Genomic DNA, 19,353 nt, shown 5'->3' on the forward strand with positions numbered 1-19,353 from the left:
CTACGAAAGGTATATATGGTAATGAAATCTACCTCCACTTATCACAACCAACTTATATGCTGTTTGATAATTTACTCCTACATTTGTGAATAACTTTTACGTACATTTATAATACAAATGCATAATACGTGCATAATGCGTAATAATTTCCAAGGAAGAGGTGCTTTACAGATGTACTTACGTAGGAATCTGTGGATCCATTCTGCCAGACTCCTGTTGCCGAACTCCATGGCCTGCTCGTACACAGTCCTACCGCTGTCGTTCCTCAGGGTCAGGTCAGCTCCACACCTGGCTAGGTACGTCACCACGCCTACCTGGCCCATCCTCGCCGCGTTGTGCGCCGGCGTCTCACCTGAGGCGTTCTGTACGTCCAAGTTCGCCCCAGCACCAGCCAGGTACCGCAGGGTGCACAGGTGTCCCTCAAAGGCAGCGAAATGAGCAGGTGTGTCGCCACCGCCCCATTGATGGGACGTGCTCGGGTTCACCTTCGCTCCTGCCCCGACTAAGACCCGGCAGATCTCCGTGTGGCCTCCCCAGGCCGCCTCGTGCAGCGGCGTGTGGTCGAACTTGTTCACGACGTTTACATTTTCCAGTTTGGTCCTGACCAAAGTTCTCACGAGTTCCAGATCCCCGTCTTCTGCGGCGTCATGTAGACTTGACGGTTCCGGGTAAGAATCGTCAATGTCAACGTCCACAGTGCTAGACGTAGAAGACGTTATCCAGCAACACAGAGTATAAACATGCACCTTCTCTACTTCAAACCGTGGCCTTTTCCAGTCCCGTAGTTGAGTGTCCTCTCTTACCGTCAATGCATCCTTAGCTTTACATCGTCCTTCCACGCTACTCTTCATATTCTCTGAATCTGCGACTCGACTTTCTCCCCAAAGCAATGAGTGTCCGTCCTTAATCAAAGAATAAACGTCCGGGCTAAGTTTTTGGTGGTTTTCTGAAGTGTTGGGAGTCTGCAGTCTTTTGTGACCACCCAACACAGGGCGCGACAAGGTGGTCTTGTTTAGGTCTCTGGTTCGAGTCGCTGACATGGCTGTTTCAAAACACAGAAGTCTGTCGGGGACGACTCCGGTTCCAGGGCCTAAACACGAGCAGGTTTTGTCGGGCTGCACGCCGTCAACACAGATGTGCATGGTATAGTCTTACTGTGCCGGTGTCAGTTTTGTCGAACAATGTAGGGTACAGGTGGACACACGCGGTACATCCGTACGTTCCGAGTTCACAGAACGTGTTACTCCAAGCGCGAAGACACGCGAGCAAGTGCGCAAAGTTTCACGACGATGTTTTAAGAGGTTGACTTGAAAAGACAGCCAGGCCCACACAGACTAGACTCTCGGCTTGTGGGTCTGATATTTCTCCCGTTTTTCTGCTCTCCCTTCGATGTATTCACCCTGGTGTATCAGCAAAGACAGCTGTGTCAAGACGAAAACACGCGTTTTTGTTTTTCCGACGCCTCTTTTCACACTCCACTCCCCTCTCCCTGTTTCCGGCACTGTGACAGAGTCCTGGCGACGACCTGGCCCTTGTGATCTCCTTAAGAACCCTTAAGGGCCGTATGCTTCCGACAGGAGGCTGCGCACTTGGACTTAAGGTGCTTTAAATGGCCCGCAACGGCACTGATTCCCAGAGGATATGTTGATGTTTCGTCGGTACTTCTGTGAATGTAGTGAAGCTGCTTGTAGACGAACTGCAGACGTAAGGTCTTCCCAATCGGAAGTCGGACCTGAGAGGTTGGGTCGCCCACTCCGGCGTGTTTACGCTAGTTAATCAGGCAAGCCCCTTCCTTAAGAAGCAACGTGCTTGAAGAATGCGGGTCGATTTCTCAGAGAGACTTTCGTTGTTTCAGCTCAGCAAAATACCTGTGACGTGTTTAGAAGCCTGGGAGGTAAATCATTGAAAAATCCAACAGTCTTTTCTTCGGTACCAATGGTGGTATAAAGACTTTTAGAAATCTTTTTCAGGACGTAATGTAGGGCGATGACCCAGTTCCCACAGAAGCGTCGGACGATTTTTTGTTCTCTTAACCGAAGCTATAATAAGACAGTCCTTTTGTTGAGTCCTGTGACTTTGTCGAGTTTTGCGTTGTCCGAAGTCGGGGGGTCTACAGAGGTATCGACCAAACCCCAGCGCGCTGACAAGTGTACTTCCCGGTACTCAGACTGGATTAACACCGACACAATCCTCTCCAGGCCGCGGCGCGTACTGCCAACAATGCCGAGCTCTTTCAGAGAGTGTTGTCCTGGCTCCAGCGCCCTGCCCGACGCCTGTACGAACCCTGCTCTCCGGGTCTAACACAAAGGTGCCGCGCGGCTATGTTTTGTCCCGTAGGTTTGGATTCGGGTCTCTCAGACAGGATTCTAAACGCTAATCCTTCCTCGTGAAGACAAGTCCGCTCTTAGCATACCACGGGCGGGTCTCCTCGGCGTGGGTCCGGCCTTAACGACGAGAACCGCTCGGGCAACTTTCAACGCTGTCAACGTCCCTCCCTTCTCTAACAATAGATGTAGACGAGAGGTCGGCGCCACCTTTAAGTAGCTTGTGCAGAATGTCTTTGTACCTGACGTTCTAGATTATCCGATACGTCGCCGTCACACGAACTCACCCTGTGTGCACACTACAGACAGGAACAGTTCCTTAGAGGACGGTCTGCAAAGAGAAGATGATGTCCCTGTCTTGTAAGGTCCTTAAGGTTTCTCCGCACAGACCTCACGGTGGATAGAGCTCTTTATAGCGGCGGTTTCTCCTTTCCTCCCTCCCGCTCAGCTGGAAGCGATCCCCCCGGAAAGCCCCTCTGTGTCAGTCACAGCGCCAACAATCGCCTTGGCCAATTAAATCTGCAACGGGAATGAAAAGAGAAATCTATCAATCTTCGAGGACGGCAATTTGGGCCCTGCTGGAAACCGCGTGAGCTTTACATATGCAGGGCCGTTATTGTTGTGTCGTCCCAGCGCTAGGGTCGCGAGACGGCTGGGGATTCGTGGATAAAAAAAGGATGTCAAAGAAAACGGTCGTTATCTAAACATCTATCCCAGGCCAGGACAACAGTCAACACTGGGCAGTATTTTGGGATGATAGAGCAGTGGTGTTTCTAATGGTACCCATCAATGTAAACTATGGGCTGGACAATCCCGTCACAAGGGCTTGGAGCCTATACAACCTATTAAAGGATGAAAGAACAAGGAAGAAAGTAAATCCAGCCAAGGAGTTTGATGAAAGCTTAAGGCATGATCTATAATCTCAAGATATTCTTTTCTCCCTTAAACTTAAAGATTTGTCGCTAAAGGAAAGGATTCGAAGTGTATGAATCAAGCATAAGGTTATCTTTGTTGATCATTGGGTAACGTCTCTTACTGTTCGTACTCTAATGTAATGTGTGTTATTTTCTTCAACAATATTTTGGCTCTACTGATAGAGCAAGCTTGAATATTTCATATTGCTTGCCAATAAACATATTTTTGATGGTGTGTTGATTTCAGACAGCATATAACCTCTACCGAAGTTTGTTCACTGAGTATCTATCATACCCCTACCCTCCGTGATAGTTATATTGACAGTTGCACATGTTCCGTCTCTATGCCATAGCACCGCAGTAGCATGAGTAACGACCAGGATTTCTGTCCCCGACACTAATTACATGGTGTAGTTGTATACTCCAGGCCCGCACGCTCTCCCAGGACGTGCACCGCCTCCTAACGACCACACCGGGACGGCCAAGAGCAAATTATCCCGCCCAAAGTCATTACAAGCCGCTTTGTTAGAGCGGCGGGCGATACATCATTCCAACCCGCTCAGCCGACGGCCTGCCACCGCGGGCCACAGCCAGATGGTTTCATCTACAAATATTCTAGTGTTTTCCTTTTGATATCATCTCATGGCACCATGAAGTATTGATAGGGAAATATCTTAAGATTTCATCTAGCAATATTCTTATATTTCCCTCTAAATATGATCTAATGGTACCAGGTAGACAGGGAATTGTTGGTAGGGAAATATCGTAAGATCATCTACCAATATTCTAATGCTTCGGCAGTTCCCTCTAAATATCGCACCATGTAGACAGGGAATTCTTTAGGAATGGAATCTCTTAGCATATTAGTGGTAGGGATATATCGTAAGATTTCCTCTTCCACTGTTGTAATGTTTCCCTCTAAACATCATTTCGTAGCACATTATGAATAAGGGATTCTTGATCAAGGAACGGACTCAGAATATAGTCTCTTAACATATCATTTCCAGAGGGTTTGTCCATTCTGTCCAGAGCTAATCGAAGACGAATATCACTTTATGGTTGTATGTCCCAAATATTCCGATATACGCAATTCTCTATACAGAAGGCTGTCATTTTGTACACAAGGATTTATCCAAATGGACCTGAAGTGCAAATTCAGATACATAATGACATGTGACAATCCCTGCATGGCAGATATAGGAAAATACATCAAAGAAGGTTTTGACATTAGAAATTCCCCAAATGATTGTAAAAGCCTCCAATGATTGTAAGAAACTTATCCCATACTACAACTCCTGTATTAGTTAGATAAGCCCTAAGTTAAGTTATAGCACTGTAGTTATGTAGATGCCATACTTTGTACCTCGTACAATTGTTGTGCAATAAAGTTATTATTAGTTATTATTATTATTATCATTTGTAGGGCAGTTCGCAATGGTTATAACTGTCCTGTACATGTATTGTCGAGAGTCGACTACCAATAAACGTCAAAAGAGAACGTTACTAAATAAACGTCAAAAGAGAATGTTACTATCCCCTGGTATCTGCTTGGAGAACAATTGATTTGTTTATTGCCTTCCTTGTTCACCCTTATCATATCGTACCGTCGTCATCGACACTCACGTAATTAGCAATAAACATCATTTTTATTGGAAAAAGAGCGCCTGTGCCGGAGTGATAAAACGTGTGAACAAAACACAACCAAAAATTCTGGTACCAAGCTTGGGACGTAACTGCCACAGGAATCCATAAAGTTGACTTCCAGTGACACATTCCCGTCAATGGACCACTATTATATCATTACCAAAGTTGTGCATTGTACTACATGGTTGTTCATCCGTGCACTTCTAAGTAGTTATCTCACTTTTCCATTTCTCCATAAGTATTTGTGTTTTCTTATTGACATAAGCTTTAAGTGTTCGTTATACCCATTTCTTTGCAATTTTACATACACCTCTTAGCCACCCCTCTTAGTGACGAGAAGTGGACGGACCCAGCTGAGTTTAATCCGCACGGCAAACTTGTTGTTGGAAGCCAGGCGCGCGAGTCTCGGGTCACTGGTGGGGCAACAGCGACAGTTGGAAAACACAAATTGAATCAAAAAAGAAATTAACCGTAGCCAAAGATTAAAAGGGGTCTTAGAAGGTCGATACTGTGCTGAATATCTAATGCATGCGTTGAGGTTGTAGACTTTCGGTCTGCACTTGTGCATGGAGTTTTGTTGTAGTCAGCAATATCATGCAAATCAGTCTTCAAATCTTTCATGATGACCTACAACATTTGTGGGCCATATATAACGTTAATCGTTCCAAAACAGAATTCCGGAAAGGTTGTGTGAAGTTTGCCAATGTTTCTTTTTCACAGAACCACTTGCCTCAACAGTCTGGTAACATCATCATTTTTACAAGTACGAAGCATTTGCTATAATCTACTTTCTGTCCCTTTTCTAATTTTAGTGCATGACCCCAAATGGGAGTAATCATTAGGAATATAAGGATCATTGAAAGTTACACAAAACGAAAAATGTACTCCTGCAAATCCGATTCACTTAATTAGGCTAATCCCATTGTCCAATCAGTACAAAGAACGTTTTGTACAAGTACGTCATTCCTGTAAATCGTATCAAGACCTCGTAAACTTTTCGATTCAGTCGCCACTTCCAGCGCGATAATTCACGGCAATAATTCAATCAGATCGCTTTTTATGCAGAAACAATACAGTCTTGAGCGCATCATTCTCCTCCGTGAAAGGTCGTAACTTTTAGTTAGAGAACAATGGGAACACTGGGCTGTAACTGGGACCTGACACGGCGGGAGGGTTCGCCACATCTGCGCCACATGGAGACCGTATCATCTCGCTAATGGTACTGCCGCATCTGCTACTGTGGGGTAGAGTTGTTATGGGGGTTTAACAATGCCAGAAGTGGTTTCTAACGATGGCATTGGGAGGGACATGTAGAGAGGGGAGGTTATGGGGAATAAATCTGCACTGAGAGAATTATAGGTTTGGGGGTTTTGCATACCGTATCTACGAGATGTATCTTCGTGGTCAATGGTGTGTAACTTTTTATGACTATAACGCCACTATCAAGTTTCTGGATCTTTCTTTATCTTCTCAATGTCCCTCCATCTGTCCGTAAGTGGTACCTACAGTACTAGTACCTCCTGCTACTTCTTTGAGCTCTGTCTCTCATTCATTCATTCATTCATTCATTCAATCACACTCTAACGTATTCAATCTTAATCCGATGAACCCTGTTTACAACCTCACGACACTAGTGCTTTTACTTCTAACTGTGATCGCTCGAGCTCTAAGGTACATGGATTTATACAGATGAGACCTGTACTTACTAGCTTTGGTTCGTGTATACCAAAGGTCATCCGCGTAGACCAAATGTTAGAAATCAGGTTTAAAACTTACCAGGTAATCCTGAGACATGTAATGGCCTGATTTAGACCTACCTGTCGTTGAAGAGGTTTGTTGAATACGAATCTCACAGCTGAATATGACCAGGTTATGTAACGTTACGTGTCATACCTGTCCTAACGATCGCCAAGTCAGCACACTGGATACAAGCCAGTTGTCCGGGAATAACGTAGCCTCTGCTTACCTGACGTACATGACGTGGTGCGCTGGCAGCGTTGGGCGTTCACCTGGCACACGGTAGACAGGTAATCCACCTGTCCACACCTGTCGTGTTAAGGTGTATTGTAGGTCTGGCAGGTGTAAGCATGGCACACGTTTGGGACAGAAGCTTGTTCAGCACACGGTTCCAGGTCAGTGGGAGGGCAGGGGGTGAAGACCCGGCCACAGGGTCATCTTACAGGTGCGTACATGATGCACCTGAACACCTGACGGACACCTACATGATGCACCTGAACACCGGGGTCACCTGCCAGATACCTACATGATACACCTGAACACATGACGGAGACCTACATGATACACCTAAACACATGACGGAGACCTACATTATACACCTGAACACTAGAGTATCCTGACAGGTACCTACAACATGCACCTGCACACTAGAGCAACCTTTCAGGTACCTATATGGTGCACCTGAACACTGGAGTCACCTGTCAGGCACCTACATGATACACCTGACAACTACACCGGAATAACACCTGTCGATTTTGTATATAAGACATAACCGTCTTCCCTTCCCCTTCTTTCATTTCTTCCTTCCTCCACACAATTACAGTATTTTGGACATCAATTATTCATACCCATTACTCCTTCATGTGTTTTCCCGTATTTAGATAACTCTTACAGGTACTGACTTTACATTACAGCCGGCACAATTTCCTCTTGTAATGTGCAATTCCAAGTTGAAATGTTTGTGGACCAGGCATTCTGCCTTCTTTTGTGTCTGGTGTTGAAAATGTTGCGTTATGCCCAAATCCTTCGAATATGCACCCCAAAAGCAAGAAGGACTGGGGACTGAATATTGTTATTACAGTAGCCAAGCGCTTTCCTCGTGATAATTTGAGATTTGATCGTCCAACTTGACGACTTTCAATGGGTTAACTGCTTGATTGATCAGTCAGTCGGTTAGTTAACGATATGTCATTGGATTTTCTGTTCCAAAGGTCAAGGCAAGGGCACGGGTGCAACTACAGGCCACGGGACCATCACTAGCTCAGCGCCACGCTCTGTTGGAAAAGCCAACTGACTTGTTTGTGGGGTTTTCACAAATATTGACCGCCTTGAACAGGGGACAGCCCTCCGAGCACTGCGCAGCCACAGCCGTGGCGAGATCAGAGGGAAGCATGAGTTATTTGTGTGCTGAGCAAATTTCATCGAAAACACGGGCCCAGATTAGGAAGATAAACTGGCGGCAACCGTAAGCAGCCCGTGACCGGAGGGCCTCACCCCCATGTGTCATTTTCGCGACTACGTAAGGACGTCTTTCCACCAGACGGCGACCAGAATTTGATTTGTTGCCTTGATTTAATAATCAGAATATGATGCGAGATGAAAAGACATAAAATACACACAAAACATCTTTTAAATCTTCCTTTATCTGTGAAATTCGTTGAGCGATCTATCAAAACCTAGCACACTTAGCGGTCGCGGACTCCATTGGAAAAGTGGTCTTCATTTTCTTGGGATAGTGAAACACAGCACGGCCAGTATTGTTATTTTTAAGACACATTTCTACCTGTCACTACAATCAGAAACGTTTTTATTCACAGCATACTTGGCTGTACTAAAGATATGACTAAGATTGTTTCGACAATTCTGTTTCACAATATACGGTAACTGTACCATTGTAATACAAATAAGCTGTATTGTTTAATAGATGTATGTGCCAGAGAATGGCTTCAGGGTACAATGCTTTAACAGGTCATCGTTAATGAAGGACTATTGCTAAGATTCGAATTTTCAATTTTCATGCGGATAAATTAGCGGTTTGGTACTCACCTTGCTGAATCGACAAACCCATATCACCCGCAAGTAAAAATACTTGTTCATGGCATGAACACACAAATGTATGTTGATATATAGAATAGACTATTGAAACAGTTGTCGTACTACAAGTAAGATGCGTAACTGAAACTCACCTCAACGTTTGCCCGTAACGTGAGTTCTCTACCCTCCCGATCCCAACACAGGTGTAAGACGAAGTAAAGGTACGCTTTAAGAAGAGTCAATCTTATTACTCAGGATGTTCTTATTTAACAGGAAGTGGGATGGTTCTTTGAGGACAAACAGGCGCACCTGTAGTGATTCTTAAGACATCTACACAACAAACTCAAGACTCTCACGCCTATGTCTGCACCTGTGTACCTGCTACAAAACATGACATAAATGAAGCATCTACAGTCCAAGTTTTAGCTATTTGTTCTCATAAGAGTATATGCCTTTCATAACCCCCCACGATGAAAAGCATTTTCATCTCCGGGCAAATAATGATCTGCATGGCTGTTCACATCGTTAAAGAATCACAGAGCTATACTGCTGGTCAGTTCTTGCTCTGTGATAAAAATTTATCTAAACATCTATAATCTGTATGTATCCCACAACCCCGCTGGTGACACCTGCTCGGCTCGTGACGTCATACCCTGACAGAAACAGACGACAGGATGGCCAATGTCTATATAAGGAACGCGCGTGTCGAATACCTCCGCGCGCTTTGATGTGGTCAGGTCCTTGTCACTGCGGTGACAGAAGCTAAAGCTCCTCTAAACACTACGTGTTGTCCAAATAATTTCAACGCAAAATGTAAAGCGTTTTTTGATTGAGGAATTTCACATCAAAGGACGATCGACAACCTTGCGTAACTGAATTTAATTGAACTCTACGCTGTTCAAAATGGCATTGCTTGTCTTCTTTTGCTGTATAAGATATTCTCAGAGTAGAAAATTGTGTATTTGTGACCAATTATTTTTTTCCATTTCGGAATTGAATATATAGATGGTAAAATCGTGATTGTTAGTTAGACTGAAACACGCGCAACTATAACAATTGCGGTCAGATCGCGGTCAGAGAATTACAACGGAATTCGGAGACAGCGGCACTTTTATGTGTAGATCACCTAACCAATCGACACTGGTCAACTACCTAGTACTCAAACCAAGGTACTTCAAGGCTATTACTTTGTTTCAAGGTTGGTTTCCAATCTGAGGTTAGATCAACCAATTTAAGGTTACGTTACCTAGCATATCAAAGACCACGTACCAGATATGACAAACATCGATTTGGTAGATTTTTAACTTGCATATATTATTCTGTATGGATATCCAACTAACCAATTCCTCTGGATTCATAGTATTTCTGTTCCCTCTTTGCTTTGTGTACAGACACACCGTTAGGAAAAATATCCTTCAGTGCGTACGCCACTTGTTGACACAGGTAGGAGTGCGGCCATCTCTAACCCATTGGATACTGAGAGTGTAATGTATGATCACAGCGGCTCCAGGATTGGGGTCTGTCCAAATATTTGCTTAGGAACGCTTCACGGTAAATGTACCGCTATCGTAAGAGCCCAGAGCTATCAAGTATGGAATTCCTAACGTGGTTTTGCATCGTTGAAATACCGGTGGACCTAATAGTCTGTTTTTCCAACGACTATGGTCAATTAGGTATCAACAGGCACGGAAAGGGCAACATAGTACTAACTCTTGTATGCTTGGGCCATGGTCTGGTTAGCAGAGCTACACTCGAAGTTTATTTATTTATTTTTATTTGTTGTTCAGCAGTTCATGTTTATTGGTTAACTTCATGATAACTTTACATATTACACGTTTCAAAACGTAGAGCTTTTATTCTATATTTTGTTCAAAGGGGATGATATTTGTTGTGCTTATATTTGCGCTCATACATTTATTAAGAGTCTTGAATTTATACCTACAAGTTTTCCTTTTACCCTGTTGGCCTTCAATGGCCCATGCTGTGAAGAATGCTTACAAAGGCAGGAGTGGCTTCTATGACGTACTAACACGTCAGACGTTTCCTTCATTTCTGCTAAACATTGCAATGTGATAGGAACCTGAACGTTGTTGGAAAGACTCGTCCGTTGGGTGGGAGGGGGATCTGACATATTAACCCTAACATTATTGTATTAGATTTGAAATGAAACATAGAGAAGATGGCAAATAAACTAAAGTAATAGGAAGCAAATTGAAGGAAAATGATATGAATCGTAATGTCGCAACTCGTTATGACTTGTGGTAGGAATAGTAAAATATGCTTCCCCCCCCCCCCGGGAAATTTTTGAATGGCACATCCCTGCCCATAGTAGTTCCCGTGCGTCAGAACGACTCATATGTTGTGAAACCCTGTATACCAAGTACGTCCTTGTATTCTCATGTCTTATATCACGCATAGTACGGAGAGTCTCTACTTACTCTGACGCTTAAGTGGGCACAAATGGCATGGTGTGCTGAATAAAGACTTCAAACTTGACCCTCTTTCCGACTGTCAAAGGACATGAAATCTCATACACCACACCCCTCTCTCCCCATCTGATGAACAATATTTTTGTGCTCGGCCTTTCTTGGGTTGCTAATCTTCAATACAGGAGTTTGTAACTAGGCATCACGCACAAACCTTTGCAATAACATAGTTTGCTTGGCGTCCTAACCTCCACTTATCTATGTTGTAAGTTGTATATGGTTTACGCTCTTGTCATCTGTAGTTTGAGCGCAAGCTGCTAGGTGACTTATAATAATTATCCTTTTACCAATACCGATACCACTTACAGATCTTCCCTGATATTGAATCAGTGCACATATGCCAAGGCCTTGTCCGAAAGAAGTCATAAACAAAATGCGGTAGTTTTAAAGTTATACCATTTTCAAAGCTAAGATGTAATCGTCAGTGAAAATTAGTAGTTGCTTATTAAAGTGGAGGCCATAGGTGGAAAACAGCACCTCATATGAAGAATGACGCGATGCACATACGTTATACTGCACTCGACCGTACAAACATGAAATGGACAGCAAAGGGGGAGACAAATTATGATGACCTTCCTGTGAGTTTTGCAGCATATTTAGTGTCATATGATAAACTCTATGTTTGCAGGTGATAGTTCTAAAACTTGAACAGCCTAACCTGGTCGACTTGATGAAGATTAAACAAAACAGGATGAAAATAGGATAAATATATAGTGTGCATCTCAAGCTTCTACCATCGGAGTCTACTGTCAGATGCTTTGATGGAAGCTGCATTCGCAAATCACTGTGCGAACTTGTCTGTGAACACCACTCAGTAGTCAAGCTTAAGATTGTTATTCTGCCTAGTGCCTAGTACTTTTAACCTTAAGTATGAGGTAAAGATAACAAAGGATTACGTACATGTAGAGCGGCCACTCCAGTTCAGTCACGGCGGCGGTACGTGGTCTAAACACGGCGGGTTGCCGCAGGTACGCCCGGCAGGTGCACTGTTGTACCGCACACTCCTATCCCAGCCAGCTGCACTGCCAGACAGAGCGTCTGTGTCCCTCTTTATGCACGTGTGAGAAAATCTGAGGAAACACAACCCCGGTCGGCTCGCGAGTCCTACCCTTCATCTCGTCTTGCGTGTCCACCTCGCTTTGTCTTCCCTCTCCCTTTTTGTTGACTGCTCCGAGGTTTTCCTTTCAGTGTGTGGAACACAAGAACTTGTGACAAGGGAAGGGGAGATGGCTTGAAAGCTGGGCGCCCCAACCCGCGATAATGTAGGGAGATGTCTCCATAAAGAAGGTGCTTAGGACGTGAATGCTCTGCTGAGCGGAGGGGGAGAAAGAAAACAGTAAGGAGTTCATTTTCCCCTGGGAACTTGCGCCGTGGTGCAGATTGTGATCGCACAAGTGGTGTGGGTTAGATGACTGTTTCAATTGCACAGCGTAATGTTACAAGAAACAAAACTAGACATAAAAGATTTGCCGCACTTCTTAATATCACCTGTGTCTTTTTGATATCAATGAGTAGAAGCTTCAAATCAACAGGTAACATGTACAGGTTCGGCATTGCTTTGGATTGAAAGGCCGTGAGCTCAAATCCCTGTCAAATACAATTTGCGGAATTGACGTGGTTTGCTGTCCTTCGAAGTTATATACATCTTTTAATTATCAGACAGGTAGCGTTACATCTTGTTTCAGAGTTGTGTTTCACTTTGCCTTTAAACCAATCGGAAATTTGTAACCGTTTTGCAGGAAAGACAACTGAAATACGTGTATTTTAAATCAAGGAAATGAAATAACATATATAAAGTTTTAAAGGGTAGAACACAGCAAACACCGAAAATATATAAAGGAATGCGTGTAGATCAAACAAATTGCAAATATAGTCATATAAGTATTGTTCGTTGATACTGTCATATATGGACGTGCAGATGTATGATAGTATACTCCGACCACCCAGATAACAAAGATGATAACATCGAAGCCCCTCTGATAGAGGAAACTAACACCTGTGATACCTGGCGAGTGTCGGAAGTGTTGGTTACGACTGGATAATGGTGGTGAGAAGTTAGCGGTACGCCCCAGAGCCGACTGATCCACCGACAGAACTCGATTATCACGCGCCGAGTCATCCGGCTTAAACCAGAATCTGGGTCATGCTATGGCAGCACCGGTTGTTCGTAGCTCTGGTCGTAAACCTGTCGTACGACAATTGTCACCAGGGTCCGAACAATCTAGCCTAATTGTGACCAGACCCAACAACCTCGCCTGAGTACCATCCTCCATAGTAACCGCTTGCTCAACCTTTTCGTTTGCTTAGTAGCTAATCCGTTGTTGGTAAGCGAAAGGATTGAGCATGGATTAAGCCAGCAGTCACTACGGAGGATGGTCCTCAGGCGAGGTTGTTGGGCCCTGGTCACAATTGTCGTACGACAGGTGTACGACGGCAAACTGTAGGCACATTGGAGATAGTCGTGGACTTTTCACACACAATTAACCGTCCTTTGGTGGAAATGTTGGTCAAAGATTATTGTTGGCGTAAGCCTGTGGGTCTGTCAAAACCTTGCTGAAAATCGTACCACAACCGTGATGGTGTTTTAGAAAGAGAACTATGTTCTACATCGTCTGAGAAATGACGACTTCTGACTTTATCCAATACGTGTAAGTCTTTCTCCATCTTTGTGTATATATTGAAAGTAAAGAACGTTACGAGATGAAATATATCGGGCACTTAAATGTAGAGATACCCGTAGACCACAGACACCGGGCATTCTCGTCCTTTTCCGATGTATCAAGTACGTCGATGAAAGCCATTGCAACTATACGGTAAACGAGTCAACAGAAGCATAGAATCAAGTACCCTACCCTACACGTATACACCATAAGTATATAAGGCAGACAATGTGTATATTACGCGTAGTTGCATGTTCATATTACACACTGTGAAAGTGGTCTTGCACATTTGTACCTTACAGTTACACAGGGCAAGCCAATGGCATTTCGTTCTTCCGCGGTACGTGTTCCGCTGCACCACTCCCCCTTGCGATTTAATTGTGATGCGCAGCTTTTTTCTACAGCCTCGCTTGTAATGTGAAATCGTAACAAACTTTTCACCAAAGGCGAGCGAGATTCAGGATTCCTATGTCCATCCAGATCTATCCGTAATGTTGGTTTGATTAAATTGTGTATTCGGATACACCTATCTCGTCCCTGCTCATCCCTAAACAAACAATATCTTATACAAATGTACAGATTCTACCCTTTTTGCAGCATTCTTATGATAGATAGTTAAAACTGTCTTCACAACATTTCAGTTCCTAGAAAGAATGCACAGGGAATAAGTTCAACGCCAAAGCGAGAACAGACAGGAGAAGATGAACAGACAGGAGTACGTCAACCAGGCGATGATATTTTTATCCGATGACTCATCATCACAAAAGGTCTATTTGGTTTCACTATCTCTTCGTAGATACCCTTTATCATCTCCACTGAAGTGTGTAACAATGATCCACTCACCCATGACAAGCATCGAATCACATTCATATTTTGCCGACACAAAAAAAAAAATCTTTTCTACCCTGACAAGACAACGGGATCAGACGGCAATTTTCCACCAGGTGAGACGGAAGCCTGACTAGAATAGCGCTCCTAGCGGCCGGCCCTACAGTTGCCGCCACCTAGACAGGAGGTCATTAACCCCAGCCAATGACAGATTGTGTAAACATAGGCTAGGTGAGACGGTATGTACAAGTACAACCTTTTTAGTAGAAGTAGCTTGTACGTCAACAAAACGGATACGTTTGGAAAAACGTATTCAAATGTTCGTCTGTTCCCGTTGTTTTGTCTGGCAGTAAGGAAGAACAAAACAGTTGTGTCGTTAGAAATCTGGAAAAGAAGACGCGAATGTGCTTCGATGCTTGCTTATCATGGGTGAGTGAACCATTGTTACACACTCCAGTGGAGATGAAAAATAGGTATCTACAAAGTGATAGTGAAACCAAGTGAACCTTCCGGTCGATCTCTGCTAACTGTTATGATGAGTCATCCGCGGATAAAGATAGATTCATAAGACGGCGGTGCTCTTATGACACAGTTTGACGATAAGACAACAGCTCGCGAAATTCATATTCTGTGATATTACAACACTGTGCTCACGAACATGTCTTTACTGTGTTACAAAATCATCTTTCAATCTCTCCTTGTAAAAACGAGCAGTATTGGTTCACCCTCATGTTGAAATGGTACGACCCATGTGTATAAAGGCACAGGAACTGGGGAAGGGCTTCAGGAGTAGCATTGACCGGAGACAGTTCGGTCAGTTTACAATACTGTTTCCTTGGAACCAAACTGTCATCATGAAATCTTCACTGTTATCATTGTTAGCTGCGTTAGTCATAGTCACTGCTGTGGATGCATATGGTGAGTACATTATTAAGATATAAGATATTAAGAATGTTGCATTGACCGGAAGGAATACTTGTAATTTGTTACTCCTTCACTCTCTTCGATGCTTTTACTGTATCTGTAGAACAACCCGATGATTCTTTATGAAACACAATCTTAAGATGGAGTCGTTAACAGCGAAGAAGAAGTTTGTGACATTGTTGTAGAGGTATTTGTTAGGCCTACGTCACATTTCCTACCGGGGACCCACCCGGGCTGTTTGCGGAAACGAAAAATTAAAGTTTACGCCAATAAATATGCACAAGGCATGTTGTCGAATTATCTTTGGTTCGTTTTGTGTTTATGCTGTCTTTTCATCATATCATATTTTTTGTTCCCTAAAACCGCCCGGCCGGGCCCCTTTGCGGAAATGTGACGTTAGCCTTAAACGTATTATCATTTGTTTCTGTCCAGTTGACGAGTACACGGACACGCTGACGGGTTGCCAGTGCTGGTTCGACAGTTCTCGGTGGGACTGCGCGTGTTGCCGGCCGGGCGGCTGTCAGTGCTGGGTCCCCCAGCCTCACCGCTGTATCCCGTGCGGCACCAACTGCGGCGACTACCCTTCATGTAGGTATACGTAGAACTTTCTACATCGTAGCTCTAAGCGTTGGTCATTTTGTGCAGTATGCTTGTTTTCAAGTGAGGATGTTCATTAGCAAACAGATTTTGATACATTCTATACAAACGCTTTGCTATGTCTTGTTACTACATAATAAACTGTAAAGATATAGCGTAACCTGGACATCATCGTAGACTTATGACAGTACCTGTACATGTATATTAAAACGTACTGAATGGGGGGGGGGGGATATCACAGGTGTAAGGGCTCCCACCAATACCTGGTCAAAGTACTTGTATGAATTCCTGATTGCAACATGATTAAGATCACTCGCAGCCACATTATTTGTTCCTTACAAATCAAATGGTATAAAAGATATCTTTAGAGACAAACATGTATTATCTTGGTATCATAAACGTCTTGGTATACGCCATGAAAAATTACGTAAAAAGACCACAGATAGCGTTAACATTATGAAATAGCACAAAAGGATATCCTGAAGAGCATCTGAGACATCTGCTTAGGACAAAATCATGAACTCAAATACATGTACATGAACTTCACAAGAGAAAGACGTATGCGGTATGGGAACGTTTTCTTGTGCCCTGTAGTTCCCTGGGCAGTAGACAATGGTGTTGAGCATCACGTGGCCAGTTCGTGTCACCAGTGCGTGTGGACTGTCATGTCCATGTTCCAGTCCGTTTCCATCCCAACAGGGTAGGTCTACGTGTACTGTTGAAGAAAAAGCGATTAATCTTGGATGACAAAGAAAGGCAAATACTTTTCAACAATGTACAGTACTTGCTTAAAGGCAACCTAAGCAATATCACATTGTTAAAAGTGGAAATATTCTGAATAAGGCAGTCTGTATGATAATGACATCTAATGCACTATTTTAATACATTTAGATCATTATTTCATAAATCGAGCCGTTAAAAACAGCGCGGGAATGAGTTGCACAAGGATTCCAGATCAAGTCCTAATTTTTTTTTTGGGGGGGGGGGGGTACAATAATAAGGAATATCCTCGTGCAACTTGTCTCTGGGCTGTTTTCAACTGCTCAAAGTATCAAATTATTATGTAAATGTGAGAATACAGTGCAGTAGATGTCAATATCATGCAGATTGCCTTATTCAGAATATTTCCACTTTGACACTGTAATATTGCTTAGGTTGCCTTTATAAACGCCGTGGATATATTCTCCATACTGCTAAGTCTGTGACAATGGGGTTGTATCGAGACACTTGTAATCGTACATGCAATTGTACTCATATTCAGAAGATTATAATGGAAAGATAGCCATACCACGTGGGCTAACAGCCAAAGAAAACAAGTATCTGGCAATGTTTGAATGATGTGTCACGTTCTTTGTTTTCAGTTTCGTGACCAAAACCTACAGCCCCTCCGATGAGGACCTGATTAACCCTGAACGAGGCTGGTGGAAATTTAAGGCTACCAAAGCCTCGGACTACACCGTCCTACCGGTAATTGTTTACTAGATACATGTATGGCTATAATGTGTGATCGCTATAATTTTCCTTTCTTAGGGAAGTGAAGAAACAATATGAATCACCACAAGGTCTTAATAAAATGAAGGCAAAACAACAATGGATACGTAACCTAACAAACACGTGACTCCTGTAGTGGGTCAAAGTTCAAATGAAGTTTGTACCGTCCCCCGTCTCTGCTTAAAACAATGACATGGCTGCATTTCGTAGATAGGCTGAAATCACGTTAAATCAGTTGTGCAGCTGGGCCAAACGCGCTAACCGTTTCGAAACGCCATCAGTGTTAAGAAAATATAGTTTTATTGCACAACAATTGTACGGGGTACAAAGTATGGCATCTACATAACTACAGTTCTATAACTTAACGCTTATCTAACTAATACAGAAGTTGTAGTATGGGATAAGTTTCTTACAGTTACATGCTACGGCTTAGGTCCAAAATGCACCCTTGCCCGTCAGGGATGTAGCCCCGGTCGGGCTCCGTAGCCACAAAATTAATGTGTCCGGGTGGACTGCCGGATACCGGGGGTACCCCTCGGTGTTCCCCGTGGGTAGGTCTTTTTGCTACCAAGTCCAGTTCATTTTAAGTTCGACTTAAATTCAACCCGGTGCCCGGCAGGGCCCAGAAATACCGAGAGGTCACGTAGGGGTTACGCCTGAAACCGCAAAAACAGTCCGGGTGAACTGTTTTTAATTGGGACCTAAGCCTAAAATATTGTGTAATATCGTTGTTAGGTTTCCCGGCTTCAGACGTTCAGGAGTGAGGGCCACACGCTTATCTTCCGGTACTACGTGCTGGACCTGTTCGTCCACTCGGACATCAGCGCCTCCTTCCTGACTAACCTGCAGGATGACCTGGAGAACGCCCGGGTGGCGGGAGTCAAGATCATCCCCCGCTTCTGTTACACGCTGACAGCGGTAAGTAGTCGTTCTTCATAATTGATATTACATGCAATATCACACGCCCCACGGTTTGAAACAAGGAATTTAAGATATCATAACTCCGTTAAATATCACAGTTTTTTTTGTAAATTGCTTGACATAACATAGCACAACCATGCCCAATTCACACATCATATTGCTTCTAATCTTGGGCACATGCCAACCTCGGGTTCCTGACTTTGTGCCAACGTTCACTTCCTGTAGGCCAGTGGAACCTTCGCATCCTGCCAGTCTCCGGTTACAACTCAGCCTGGGAACAAATTTAGACCGGGGTCATCGGAAGCAAACGTGAACACACACTAAAACAAACAAACAAACAGACAGACAAACAAACAGACAGACCGAAAGCGACAATAAAAAATATTCCTTTTCTTCAATGCCATGTTACGTGTCAGGGGGAATCTACTGACGCCCCATTGACCCAAGCACTACGTCACGTGGCCCAACTGAAGCCGTATCTCCAGGCCAATGGTGACGTCATCGCAGTGGTACAGGCAGGCTTCATCGGGACATGGGGTAGGGTACATCATGCTTGAATAACATGATATCATACTTAGGATATGTTATCATCACATCCCTTTAGATCATTGTAAACCATTGGTTGAAATCATGCTTGCTGCCCAACCCCCGTAATGCGAGGTTACAGTTGAATAAATGGGCCCCGCCTGGTACTATAGAGGTTGACCCCTACAGTGGCCTCTTGGAACACCCTGTGACTACCTGGTCAATTTTTATTTTATTTTAACTCTAAGTTAAAATCAATCCCGGGACC

General features: G+C 43.8%; 2 protein-coding genes across 4 annotated transcripts in view; one reads left to right on the forward strand and one right to left on the reverse strand.

Moving 5' to 3' along the window:
• LOC118421421 (ankyrin repeat and SOCS box protein 7-like) overlaps window positions 1-12,180 on the reverse strand; it is a 16,338-nt gene extending 4,158 nt beyond the window's left edge. Inside the window, exons 1-2 of one of the 3 annotated variants that reach the window (XM_035828694.1) lie at window positions 12,040-12,180; window positions 182-2,843 (exon numbers count right to left, since the gene is read on the reverse strand). In XM_035828694.1, coding sequence (XP_035684587.1) covers window positions 182-1,142 — 961 coding nt within the window. In that variant the 5' untranslated portion in view covers window positions 1,143-2,843; window positions 12,040-12,180. Of the gene's footprint in view, window positions 1-181; window positions 2,844-6,848; window positions 6,971-8,805; window positions 9,066-12,039 lie in introns of those variants that run through there. The other 2 variants (XM_035828695.1, XM_035828697.1) reach the window with 2 other exon arrangements.
• A 4,567-nt stretch (window positions 12,181-16,747) lies between these two features.
• LOC118421762 overlaps window positions 16,748-19,353 on the forward strand; it is a 16,673-nt gene continuing 14,067 nt past the window's right edge. Inside the window, exons 1-4 of the mRNA XM_035829264.1 lie at window positions 16,748-16,848; window positions 17,510-17,615; window positions 18,375-18,557; window positions 18,977-19,102. Of these exons, the coding sequence (XP_035685157.1) occupies window positions 16,814-16,848; window positions 17,510-17,615; window positions 18,375-18,557; window positions 18,977-19,102 (450 nt within the window). The 5' untranslated portion in view covers window positions 16,748-16,813. The remainder of the gene's footprint in view (window positions 16,849-17,509; window positions 17,616-18,374; window positions 18,558-18,976; window positions 19,103-19,353) is intronic.

The sequence above is a fragment of the Branchiostoma floridae genome, chromosome 8 (assembly GCF_000003815.2).
Source record: "Branchiostoma floridae strain S238N-H82 chromosome 8, Bfl_VNyyK, whole genome shotgun sequence".
Classification (NCBI taxonomy): Eukaryota; Metazoa; Chordata; class Leptocardii; order Amphioxiformes; family Branchiostomatidae; genus Branchiostoma; species Branchiostoma floridae.